Raw genomic sequence first — 13,428 nt, 5'->3', positions numbered from 1 at the left:
TGGTGCATGTCATAAAAAAACACTCTCAACACGTTGCCTTTGCTCGGGCTGAATCGAAGCGGGTTTATACACTTCCCCCAATAGAAAGCAAAAGGGATCTGAGGCAGAATTCTTGCTCCAGGATCCTTTACAATTCCTGGAGGACATTTTTGGAAAGGGAAGGGTTGTATTTACTTTGGCAGCTGACTCTGCTCCTATATACATAAGCATGGAAAAACTGCACTCACCTACAGTTTCCAGGGCTCCCTTGTCTGCAGAGCGCCAGCCCAGGTGGGAGATGGTGGCCCCTGGACTTGTGTTTGGAAATAGCACGTGGAATTGGAAGCTGAAGGATAAACCTTTCCCCGCAGCAGCCCTGGAGCTCATCGTGGCCCAACGCAACCTGGAGCCAGGATGTCCCTGTGGTGCCCTGTGCCCCACGTGCCCCTGTCACCCCCCTCTCCGGGCACCTCTCCCCACCTGCACCTCCAGCTTTCCCGTGGCTGCTGTGATTAATTCACTGACAGTGGGGTAGGAATAAATCCACTCGTTGGCACGTTGTAAATTCATCACATGCTGGGGACACGCATTCCAGCCCACCATAAACACCCCTGGCTATGAGGCAGTAAATCTGCCTCTGGAGCAGAGGGTGAATGGAGTCCCTGGGTCCTGGGGGCTGCTCCAGCCCGGAGCCAGGGTCACCCCACAACACCCAGCTGTCCCTGGACGGGGGTGGCTCAGGACAGAAGCCATCAGGAGCACAGTCACCCACCCAATTTGCATCCTTCCTTCCACCCTGTGCCATTCCTACACCAGTGACTGGTCTGCGTTGTCCCATGAGTGCCAGGGACCCATCCCATGGGATGAGGGCAGGGTCCTGAACCCATCCAGGAGCTGCCCAGAGCACATGGAGGAGGTTTGCTACCCCAGTGCTCTGCTGAGCTGCTGAAACATTTATGCAGTAAACTAGTTGTAAAATAGGGGAAAAAAATAACAGTTTATTTTCCACCAAACAGCTGCTGCTTCGTTTTATGAGGGTCATTCTCTGAGGAGGTCAGGCTGGTGGAGCAGAAGCACCAGCCCAGGTCCCAGTGGGCTCCAGGCTCCTGGTATCCCTGACTTGGCTCCCCCATCCACACCCCAGCACCAGGCTGGCACTTGGGGACACAGTGAGGATGGACAGGGAAGGGCACGTGTGGCTTTAGGGTTTTATCAACCATGCTATTGTTGTGGCTGTCAGCAGGTCACCCTGGGGAGGGGGCATGGGGGGCCCTGCTCAGTGGGTGCTGCATCCTTTGGCACCCCAAGATCTGCCTGTGAGGCCAGACAGTGTGTGAGCAGCTCTGGAGGGCAGGGCAGGGAGCAGGGAACAGGCTGGTTCCCATTGCAGGGAACAGGTTCCCAGCGCCTTCCCCGGGAGAGGAAGCTGGGGCACAGCTCAGCATCCCTTTCCCAGAGGAAGTCGAGTCCTTGGGATATGGCATTGCTGGGCAGGGCTGCAGAATGCAGATGCCATCCTGGGGTCTGGGGCTGCTGCAGCCCCAGCACTGCATGGAGTCTTCTCCCCCCTGAGAGCTGAAAGCAGGGCTGGGGGTCCCTGGGCATCACCAGGGATGGGGTCCCCGGGGTAGGATGAGCACCAATAGGGACAGGCAATCAGCCCTTGATCCTGCTGCTCCCCTTCCTCCTTCTGCATCCCTTGTGCCCCCTTTGCCTGTGCTCCACGTTGGCATGGTATGGGCATCCTGGGTCACAGCACTGGGGCCAGCACTGGGGAGGGGGCTCAGGGGGCTGTGCCTGCCCCTGCACCACACCGTGCTCGGCCTGAGAGCTCCAGGCAGCTCCAGCCTCTATGAAATAATTTGTTATTTTAGTTGTAAAACAGTAAGTGGCCCCTTTCCAGGTGGAGAAGGGAAAAGCCAAACGGCCCCACTCCTGCTAATGAGTGAACGAGTCAGTCAGCATGGGCAGGACTGCCATGGGAGTGGGAGTTGCCTCCCCTGTGTCCCCTCAGACACCCTGTGCCCCTCTTCCTTCCCTGTGCCCTCTCCATTGCCCCACATAAGGACACCTTTATGCCCACGTTGAGTGCTGGGACAATTTTCCCCATCTGAGCTTCAAAGGCGATGGGAAGCCCCCGGAGTGAGGTGCAGCTGGATGGGACCGTGTCATTCCCAAGTCCAGGGGTGGGGGTCAGTTGCTTCTTGGCATCTCCCCTGGCCCCAGGGATGGGGACACCCAGAAAGTCCTCCCGGTTGCTGTGAGTGGGAGCCCTGGGGTGCAGCAGGATTTGACTCCCCAGCAGAATCAGTGCCAGCTCTGAGTGACAGGTATGAACAAAGGGCCCAACAGCATTTCCTTGGGGTCATTCCCAGGATCCCAGGGTCCCCAGGCAGCCTGGCCATCACTCCTGGAGTCTGGCAGCGCTGTGCTGGGCTCCGGGGCTGTGCAGGCAGCACCCCTCCCCGCTGTCAGGTTATAGACTGGAGTCCTCAAAAATGCAAAAAATGCACCGGGAATCAAGGTTTGCCTGCAGAGTTTTGATCTTCCCGCAGTTGCTGCAGTATTTGCTGTAAGTGCATCCAGATGGCTCAGACCACACAGAGGCAGCGCCCGCCGCCACCGTCACCTTCGGGCCACCCCGGCCCACCTGGCCTGCCCTGCCCGGGCACCTCGGGGGCCAAGGGGCACGGGGACATGGCCAAGGGCAGCGCTCAGGGCCATGGCAGGTTGAGCTGTGTGTCTTCAGGGTTAAACCTCGTGGGTGGCTGCAGGGTGACCTGTCCCCCGGGGCTGGTGGTGTCAAGGGGCTCCCAGGATGGCAGAGGCATCGCCCTGGTTTGTGCCTGGGGTGAGGGATGTGACCTCCCCCAGTGGAACAGGGAGCTGAGAGCATCCTGCGGGCAAACCTCAGAGCAGCTGCTGAGAGGGGACACTGAACTGTGGCTCAAAGGCACTGGCCCCATCCCCTCGGCTCTGGCACGATCTCTGCCTGGCTGTGGTGGGCTCCTCAGTCTGGCAGCTCCTTCTCTGGCTCTGTGACTTCATTGTTTATTTGGCCTGGCCATTGCTACTGCCAAAACTTCAATGGGAGGGAAGACAGTTGTGTAGTTTACAGCAGGTGAGTGCTGTGCCTGCAGGAAGCTGGGGTTTGACAGACCTGGGCTTGTTTTGATACTTTTACTGCAGCTTGGAGCTGAGGAGGGGTGGATGGATGGATGGATGGATGGATGGATGGATGGATGGATGGATGGATGGATGGGGCTGGGGGTCCCTCCTCCCCATGTGGCCTCCTCCAGATCACCCAGGTGCTGCCAGTGCTGACTCCTGACCTCGTTCCTTGTGGGAGTGGGAATGTGTTTACCCAAAGTTTGTTCCTCAGGGAATAAACCCGTAGTGGCTTTTGTCAAAAAGCAAGAGCACTTCTAGGGAGCTCCAAATTTCCTTTCCTGAAAGCCAGCTTCCAGGAAGGAAAACATGATTTGACCAAAAACTGATGCCCAGTTCTCTGTGGTTTAGCTGAGAGCAGAAGACACAGAATCAGTGGTGGGTGCCTTGCCTGGCCCCCTCTCCAGTAGACATCACCCCAACACCAGCCCTGCTGCCAGCGCGGGGCTCACGAGGTGCCTGGTGGGGATGCTCCCAGAATCCAGCATGTTCTTCCTGCTCCTCTCCCATCACCTGGAGCGAGGTCCTGGTCCTGTCCCCTCTCACCTCCTCGCCCCTGGTCTCGGCCGAGCACCCACAGGCCGGTGGCCGTGCTCCCCCTCCCCTGCACTGCCCACCAAACCGAGGAAGTCGCAACCGCAGAGCTCTTGAAAGCATTTTTTTGGTGGAGACCACCGGTACTGAGAGATTAAAATTGCTGTTGTTTCTTCCATTACTCAGCTTTCCTGAATTATGGGGTGTAATACTCAGGGAGTGGGAATAATTAGGGGAGAACAATGGCAGGCTTGAAGGCTTAACTACGCCTGTGTGGTACTGCCGGCCAGGCCAGCCTGCTGTCACATTTCTCTAGGCCTCCATTTTCCACAGCCCGTGCCAAGCCCTTTCCACTACGGTACCCGCTCCGGCTTCCTCATTCCTGGGGCTGTGCTCCCCGGCCCCGCTGTCCCGGTTAACGCTCTGTTAACCCACGGCACAGGCCCCTGTGCCAGGCTCTGGGAGCCTGGGGGATGCAGGAGCACAGGGCAGAGGGATGCTGGAGCCTGGGATAAGAGGATGCTCAGGGGATGCAGGAGTGGGGCGGGGGGATGCTGGAGGTGGGGGGGTGCAGGAGCCCAGGGCAGCCCCAGCTCCTGTTTGACCTCTAAGGCTCCCCAGCACCGGGCAAGCAGAGGTCCCACCGGGTCGTTTCGGTGTTCCATGCTCGAGGAAGCCGCTGGATTTCTCCCCTCCGCAGGGGACACCCTCCAGCTCCTCAGTGGCATCTTGCTCAAGCGCCTTCCCAGCAATGGCTCATCGCTCTGGGGCTTGGGGAGCAGTGACAGCCCCAGCAGGAGCTTGGGCAAGAGGCCACAGTGCCAGTCCCAGCCCCGGGCAGACGCTGGCTCCAGCCGGGGCACGCGGGCGGCTCCGTGCCCACCATGGGATGGGGACAGGGAGCCACAGCCTGGGGCAGAGCCGGCCCCGTGCCCGGCGACTTCTCCCTGAGCCCTTGGATGTCAGCGCTGGCACTAAAGAAAATAAAATCGGTATTTTTTTTGCTGGAAGAAGAGACATTGTTCTGGAGAGCACTTTCCCCTGAGTCAACTCCTGTGTCTGTGTGTGACGGGCAGGGAGAAGCCAACGGGAACGTCTGGGCCTTCTCTTTGTTCAGGGAGGGGATTGGTTTTGAATTTTCAAACTGTTTTCTCCTCTCTCTATTAACTAAACAGCTTGGAAGCCTCGACTGCAGCAGTCCCTGGTCATCCAGGGGTCTGGGTCGGTCCTGCTTGTGGGGAGGTGCTCACCACGGAGGGCATGGGATATGGGTTGGGATGGGATGGGATAGGGGACAAGGTGGGATCGGGATGGGCTGTGTTTTGAGGGGTTCCAGAGCAGCTCCCAGTTGGTACCATCTGTGTAGTGCCAGGACAGGTGTGGGGGCTTTAAAAACAACCCCCAGACCCATCCTGTTTGTAACAGAGCAGCTTTGAGGCAGCTGTGCAGGGACAGGGAGCCTTGGTGAGGGCAGGGCAGCCCAGAAGCAGCAGAGCAGCCCCTCACTGGGGTGGCAGGGTCAGGGTTAGGGTTGGGGTGCCCTGCTGACCACTTGCTGTGGCTCTGAGGTGCATCCATCCCCCTCAGGTGCACTATGGGCTCAGGAATGCTCATTAGGCCCCCACCTTAATTAATGGTGTTTGGGCAGGTGGCTTCCCTTGAGCTTTTGAAACCCTCTCTGGTCCTGGAACTCCTGGTCTCTCACGAGCTCCTGTTTTCTCACAAACAGCCTCCAGGCTTCATTTTTCTGCCTGAACAACAGCCCGAGTGGAATCATATTTTTGTTACTGGATTTTTTGAGGAAGACTCCCGTAGCTACCAACTGGAATTGTGGCCAGGATGGAAATTCACTTGTGACTGAAGTCAGTCATCTCCTGACCCTGCAACCAGTGGTCCTGAGTGAGACCCAGGCTGCATGTGCCAGTATCTCCCTGGGAGTGGGATGAATCTCAGAGCTCACGGACTCTCCTGTTTGTGATCCCAGAGGACCAACAATGACTGATATCCCCCCAGCTGCTCGAGACTCAGCCCTTCACCACTGAGAAGATGCATCAATGTGAGTATTTCACTGAACACAAATTTCTCACAGGTCTGTTCCTTCCTTGTGTCCGTGTGCATGCGCATTATGAGTGTTGCCTCTTTGGATTTATAATTAATTTACAGTTATAGAAAATCACATTTGAATCATTTTGTCAGAGTTAAATTAGCCAATTGATCAAGGGCTGTTCTTGCTGTGTTAATGAGATATTGTCATGATTAAGTGTTGGTAACTCCTTTGGACTTAAACCATTGATCCAGTGTGAGGCTAAATTTAGCCAGGGAATCCTCTCTGCACCTGGTGACTCAGCTCAGGGGGTCTCCCTTAGCTCTTTGCACCCCTGACTTTTCCCTCCTTTCCTTTCTGTGTCCCCATTTCTGCCTAAATCATTGGAGATCACTTTTAATGCAGTTTTCCTTGGTGTGCTTTATCTACACTGTAAGCAGTAGAGTGACAGTTGTATCAAACCTGCTTTTGCTGGTGATTCTTCAAGCCTCCCAAACCCCTCATTCACGGCAGGCTGAGGGAAACAGGGACTGTTCCAGAGGCTCCCTTCCTTGGAAGCCACAATTAAAACTATTTTAAAAGAAAACAAACATTTCTCATCAAAATTCCTGCCTGTTCCTGGCTCTCATTGTTGGCTAAGACTGCTCAGCACCAGCAGCCTCCCAAGCTGCCTCCAGGCAAACCCACCTTGCTGGGTCCTCGGAGTTGGGAAAATTGACATTTTCTGGGGGGAATTTGCGCTTTTTGTGGGAATTCAGGAAGGCTGGAACAGCACTGCCCTGCTGCCCTGGGGTTTCTGGGATGCCGAGAGCTCATGGTGTTGTTTGTGGTGCAAAGAGGGTGCCTGAGCCTGTGGGTGCTCCGGCACCATTTTGGGTGGCTCCCAGCCCCGGAGGGCACTGTGTCCCTGTGCCACACCCTGTGCCACCGGCAGCCGAGGGGTGGCTTCCAGAGGGGAAGGGAGCTGCTGTGGTTTGAATTATTGGGATTTGGTTGTGTGGGGTCTGGACCATCCCACGCCAAGAGAGCACCAGCGTCATGGCACAGGGCCAGGAATGGTGGAGTGGCCGATGTCACCCTTATTCCCTGCAACTGTTGTACCAGGGTTGCCCCTTCCCATCCCAGCGGGCACAAGCTGCTGCTGCCTAAATGTCCACATACAGGAGCACATCCCGGTGATCTGGGAACACAAACCTGACCAGGAGATGAACCGTGCCCCTGCCCCAGCCACTCCTCGTCCCTGCACATGCTGCCAGTGCCAGTCAGTGCTGGAAGCAGGGACTTTTCTCCCTGCATTTCCCCTTGCCCAGCTCTCAGCAGCCGCCTCCGGCGCGGCGTGGCTTTCACAGGGCTGGATCAGCTCGGCAGCCGGGTAGAGCGTGGGAGGAGGGTGCTGGTCCCACTTAGGAAACACAAAACAATAAAAGAGGAACAATGGAGCTTCCTTCCTGTCACCCCAAATACCAAACGCCACCAGAACGTGGCACCGCTCCGAGCAGCGCTGCCGGGGCCGCTCCTGCGTCCCCTGGTCTGGGGGAGGAACTGCAGACACCTCCTCCTCCTCTTCCTCGCCCTGGCAAGGGATGCTGCGGGAGGGCGGGTGCCAAGGAGCGTCGCCAAAGGGCTGCCCTGACCCGGCGCTGCTGCCAGAGGCATTCCCGGCTTTGGAAACCGCGTTCGGGCCAGGGCAGGGGGTTTGCAGCCGGCCGTGCCTGGGGAGAGGATTCTGTGAGCTGCCTGGGCTTCCAGGCCAGCCAAACACGTGTCACATCCAGCCCAAGGGCCCAGGAGGGGTTATAAAAGCATCCAGTCACCCAAATTTGCCGGACCCTTATCAGGCAGAGACCACGTTCTCATGGGTTTGGTCCCCGGGTGGTGCCAAGCACAGGGAGATGCTGGGCCAGGTCAGACAGAGCTGGGAATCCTGTGAGGGATGGATCCATCCCTGGCTGGCACCCACCCCCCGAGCATCCTGTTCCTGGCTGTGGTGGGTGCTCAGGGATATGGTACCAGAGCCCCCTGAGGGGCTGGGGCTGGTGCCAGTCCGTCCCCCTGGCACTGCCCACACCTTGGCTGCTCTGGGCCACCGGCACCGTGCCAGCCCTGCCAACAAACCCCATCCCCACGGCACGAGCCCCCGTGGGTGAAACATCCTCTGCACAGCCCCAGCAAGCGCCCGGCCCCGCGGCCAAGCACATCTGGCTGAAAGCTGTGGGAATTGCCCCGGCAGTGAGGACACCAGCCCGGAAACGCTTCCCTCCCGGAGAGAGTCTCCTGTCCCATCCTGGATCCTCTCCTGGCACCAGCCCTGCCCCTTCATGGGTACTGGGCCGTGGGGTCTGCAAAGGGATGGTGCCCAGGGCTGTCACCTGCCCCAGTTTGGGTGTCAGGAGCAGGGCTGGGAGCTTTGCTTACCAGTGGTGAGGGGAGAAGGGATCACCTTGCTCTGTGCTGGCACAAGGGCAGGATGAGGGTGCTGTGGACATGAGGCAATGGGGATCATGGCAGTGGGGAGGCAGCAGGTTGTCCAGCACTGGCCAGGTTGTCTCCACGGTGGGGACATGAACTGGTTTAAACCCTCACACTGCACCCTGAGTCACACACAGGACTTCAGCTCCTGCCAGTGCATTCCATGAGGACACCAGCCAGTGTCCCACTTTCCTGCTGGAGGGAACAGTGCTGGAGGAGGGCAAGGGCTGGAAAAGCTCCTTCCACCTCTGAAGGCACTGTGGCAACTAAAGCTCCTACATCCTGTTGTTGTGGGAGCCAGGGATGGGGTTGGGATGTGGTGCTGTGGCCGGGGATGGGGTTGGGATGTGGTGCTGTGGCCGGGACTGGGGTGTGGGCGATGCAGGGTCTGTCTGCTGCCATCTCAGGGTGCTCAGGCTGGTGAGGGCACACTGGGGGCACACAGGGGCTGGGCATGGCAGGGGGCTCACCTCAGGCACCGGGGTCCTGCAGCATCACTCTCCAGCACCACTCCCACCCCGTGTCACCCCCCTCAATTTGTTGCTGTTGTCATCTCCAATATCACACAGGGAAGTGAGAGGCTGGAAGTCGCCTCTTTTCCTGCCAGGTTAAATCGCTCTCCAGGAATGTCTATTATTCCCACAAGTCAACTTTCCCCTCTGTGGTATGTGTCAGGGGTCAGGGCTGGCACCACATGAAAGCGACGGGTATTCAATAACCGAGAGCCGTGGAAAGGCTTCGGTCCAAGCCCAGCCACGTTGGGGTTTATTGATGCAGATGCCTTTCCCCATTTGTTTCCTATAAACAGCACATGGTAATATTTAGTAGGTTTCAAACAGAGCTTTTTGCATATTCTCCCTTGTCTGCAGCGAGCTGCTCGGTAGTAGACAGTTTTAATTTACTTAATGCTATTTCTGCTTTTTCTTCTTCCAGAAGGTCTGGGCTGGTTTTGACCCAGTCGCCCCAGCAAATTACTGTAATTCCCAGGGGACTGGGAGCAAGAGTCTGGGATCCACTCCCAAGGACATGGGACCTCACTCCCCCCAGACCCTCTGGGGGACAGTCTCAGGAGCTGGGTGAGTTTGGGGGCTGTTTGGGGCCATCCTGGCTGGCCAGGCCTGACTCCTGCTGCTGGCAAGGCCGGTGGCACGTGACACTCACCAGCTCCAGCCAGAGGGGAAAAGCCACTTCATCGCAAAAGCTGCCACCTCCCCATCCTCGGGGCTGGCAGATATGGGGCACAGCCCTGGGTGTTCAGTGCCCAGGGCTGAGAGAGGCTGCAGGGTGACCCTGGAGTGGGGGATGGCCACCAGCACAGGGCAGAGGTGCCCACTGGCACAGAGCAGGGCTCCTGGGGAGCACTTACACGAGCAAGGGAGGCACAAACTCCAGCTCCTGGAGAGCAGCCGTCGCTGTCCCTTGTCCCCACGCTCCCAGCAGCTCCGATGCCAGCCATGGAGCAGCACTGGGGTGGGGGGGGGGGAGGAAGACGCCTCCAGAGGTGATTTTTGGCCACTGGGAATGCCCACAAACAGCTCTGCAGCGGCTGCCTCGGGCCACTGAGCACACAGGAGCATTCACAGGGCAGAGAAAGGCCAGTCCCCAAGCCGGCCACACCGAGTGTCTGCTGCCCCCAGTGCCACAGCCCTCCGTGTGCAGAATACTGGGCAGGTTCCTCCAGGCAGCAGCTCCCGGGAGCACCGGCAGCCAGGAATTCTTGCTGTGGTGCTGCTGTTGCCCTGCCAGCTCCGGGCACCCCATCACCACTGTCACTTTGCCAGCCCTGGCTGCCACTCCACACCAGCACCCGCCACCAGAACAAAGGCAAGAGGAGACCAAACAGTTGACACCGGGATTCTTTTAATGCAATTGCTTCTAAAATGCAGCTTTAAAGAGATGTGGAATGGTCAAAACAATGAGAAACAAGGGATGGTTTTGAGCTCTGCCACGTGACTGTGCAGCACCTCTGACCCCAACACCCACCAGCCACCACCGTGCCTCACTGTTGTTCTCTGGCTGCTCCTGCAGTGACTCTCTGGCCCTTCACATCTCACGGGGCATCCAAAGGGACTCATTTGGGCCAAACAGGGACAGGGTGACTCATTCAGCACCAGATGACCCAACATTCATCCAGAGAACCCAAACAAGAGCAGCACGAGCAGCAGGTCACTCCCTCTCACCTCACACTCAGGCATCAACCCACACAGGTACTGGAGCTCCCCGTGACCTCTGTGGGTCTGTGCCTTCATGCTACGTAAAGTGATTTGGGAACCCAATGTCTGACTGTGTTTTCTGCCTCTGGGTGGCAGAGGAAGCTGATTTTCCAGTCCCTTGCTTTTTGTTATCTAACACTACTTTGTGTATTTCACAGAGCAGCAGGTGCCACAGGTCGCCAGTCATGGAACATGGGAAATTCTGTTGCAGCCTGAACATGTGTGAGAACCAACCCCAGCACCACCCCCACACCATGCAGTTTACACACCCCAACTGCAGAAGAGAGTCTGAAATGCCTTTAACGCCTCCCAGGCCTGAGCCTGAGTTTGGTTCCCACTGTGGATCACCGATGCCATTTGAGCCACTCTTGCCCTTCTCCAGGTAAAGTATTTCCTGCTGCTCCACTGCAGTTTAACATCCTCCCTTCCTGAGAGGGGAGTGGTGAGGTTGCTGGGGAAGGGACACTGGAAAGGTCACAGGACTCCCAAATCTGCCATCCTGTGTGGTGCCACAGCCCCCCACCCAGTGCCAGCACTGCAGCAGCTCTCCTGAGCCAGCCCTTTGGATCAAGCTTGCATGTACCAGTCACCCCAGAATCAAGTGCAGGAAGCCAGTCTGGTCTACAGAAATACTACACACTTATCTCCCAATGGATTTTAAACACCTCATTTAAGGAAGGATGGGGTTTAGCAGGGAATTTGTGGGCTCTCATCGCTTGGTCTCCAATTGTGGACATCCAGCACCGATCCAGACGTGAACAGACTGGAGCTCTCCTGGAGTCTGAGCAGTTGTTCTCACACAGCCCAGGTCACAACTGGAAACTGAGGATAGGAAGCCTCTGGGGAGTAGGAAAAGCACATCAGCTGATGAAAAAGCTTTAGAATTAACCTGGGAAATAAACACCAACCATAAAATCATCTACAGGGGATGGAAGTGACAGTAGAAGAAGAAAATGACACCTGAAACAGTCAGTGAGTCAGTCTGAGTGTGCAGGGGCAGGAGATCCCTGCGGGCCTGTGAGAAAAGCTAATGGCCAAGCCCAGCTGGTCCCTCCAGTCCCCAGGGAGATGGGGCTGTGGTTCACTCTTCCCCAGCTGGAAGGTTGTCTTCAATCCTCCTGATGAACTTCATCCGTATTTCTGTGACACTGTCACCCTTCAGCGTGTCCTGCACAAACTTCACATCCACAGCCATCTGCACCTGGGGGAGAGGAGAGGAGAGGGGAGCTGGGATCTCCCTTTGCACAGCAGCCTCTCCAGGCACTGAACGATCCTGGAGCACCAGCTTAAGGACTCTCAGGGCAGGGCATGACATGCAGGGCTCTACAGACTCTGAAATTTGAGACACAGCTGTTCTGTTGTCCCAGTAAGTTCCCTGGGAATGCACTTCAAGGCCAAAGCAAAACCAGAAGTCATGAACACGGACTAGAATCAAAGTATCTGCTGACACCTGGCTATCCATACCCCCATCCCATGGGAAGAGAGACATGGCTCACCATTTCCAGGGCACCCCGCAGCACTCCACAGAGCAGGTTGGAGTAGATGAGGGTTGAGTGGTTGTCAGGGAGCTCCACAAAGTCCACTAAGGGATTGTTTTCCAGGATCAGGGAGAACTCGTCACCCCCAGGGCTCCAGTTGGTGATGCTGGGAGTGATGCCCAGGTACATCTTAAATGCAATCTGTTGTGTCAAACAGAGGAGGAGCAAGAACACGTGAGGAAACAGCACAGCCTTACCTCTGTAAAATTACTGAAGGGGTTTGCAAACACCTCTCCTTTCTCCCAGTTCCCACCAGCCAGCAGTAGTTGGGCTAAATCTCTCTTTTTCATCCCCAAAAATCTCAGCTAGACTCTCAGCAGTCCCATGGGCAGTAAATATTCCATCCTCACATGCAAACCCCCCCAAAACCTGCAAAGGTTGTGCCTGGACGTTTACCTTTGCAATGACATCAGCAGTCTCACGGAAATCGTGGCACCTCCCGACGTTGGAGCGGGCCAGGAAGTCCTCGATGAGCCGGACCCCGATGTTGTAACCCCTGGGAAGGGACCAGAGCAACAGCTTTAGAAAGGCAACAAATCTTTGTAAAAGACGACAGCAGAGAAGAAAAGTTGAATCTGAGAAAGGTCGGTGTTAAAATAACTTCAGCCTGCCAGGACTTTGCTCCCAGGGCAGCACACAGGGATGTGATCCCTGCTGTGGTCCCAGCTCCAGCACGGCTCCCACATGGCAGATCCACCCCCAACCCCTGGAGCCACTCACATCTTGTCCAGCTGCTTGTTGACGTCGTCGTCGTTCTCGTAGTCCTTGCAGAGCTGGGTGACCAGGGCGCCGTAGGTCAGCGTGAACAGCTCCGAGTTCTGCAGGGGAAAAGGGACTCACCCACGGGTCCTGCCCCAGCTCCCCCGGCACAGAGAGGGGACAGACACCTGCTGCATTCCCAAAGGAATATGGTGCTTAATCAGGAGGGATCCCAGCTCCAGTTCTGGCAACAACTTCAGTCTCCTCGGAACAGGGCTCTGAGCAACCTGGTCTAGTGGAAGATCTCCCTGCCTATGGATGAGCTTTAAGGTCCCTTCCAACCCAAACCACGCTGGGATTCTGGGAAAGACCCCAACAGCTCCTGGATGGCTCGAGGTGCCATGCCAGGGCCCTGAATTTACCTCAGCCACTGGCCTAGAGCTGAGATCTGGCTCAAGCCTGTGTTTCACCAACACGTTACAAAGGGGCAGCGCTCAGTGGGCTCTGGTCCTTTCAACAGGCCAAAAATGCTCCTCCAGCCAGGGATTTATAACACTCTGTACCAAGAAACAAGACTCATCCGGTCCCTAGAAAGTTTTCTGGGCACAGAATTTGCTTCACAGATTAAAATCAGCTCCTCAGACCCAGCAGAGGCTCAGGGAGGATGATCCCAGGCCAGCTCAGCACTCGAGTGCTGTGCACATCCAGGAACAAAGTCACTCAGCTTTTCTTTGCACAGTTGTCAGATTTGCAGAAAATTTGCAGAAAGGGGGAAAGTTCTCCT

At 56.7% G+C, this 13,428-nt stretch overlaps 1 protein-coding gene across 1 annotated transcript; it reads right to left on the bottom strand.

Moving 5' to 3' along the window:
- Nucleotides 1-10,037: 10,037 nt before the first annotated feature.
- On the bottom strand, nucleotides 10,038-13,103 carry TRAPPC3 (trafficking protein particle complex 3; the record flags this gene model as incomplete). Its single annotated transcript, XM_027661192.1, has 5 exons — nucleotides 10,038-11,608; nucleotides 11,904-12,086; nucleotides 12,342-12,441; nucleotides 12,666-12,763; nucleotides 13,067-13,103. Coding segments are annotated over 5 exons (538 nt in total), but the record flags the coding sequence as incomplete, so codon positions are not given.
- Between the last annotated feature and the right edge of the window lie 325 nt (nucleotides 13,104-13,428).

The sequence above is a fragment of the Corapipo altera genome, unplaced genomic scaffold (genome assembly GCF_003945725.1).
Source record: "Corapipo altera isolate COAL_440 unplaced genomic scaffold, ASM394572v1 201, whole genome shotgun sequence".
In the NCBI taxonomy this organism is placed as follows: Eukaryota; Metazoa; Chordata; class Aves; order Passeriformes; family Pipridae; genus Corapipo; species Corapipo altera.
Note: the sequence above shows the minus strand (reverse complement) of the source record. Positions and strands in the feature narration are given on the sequence as shown.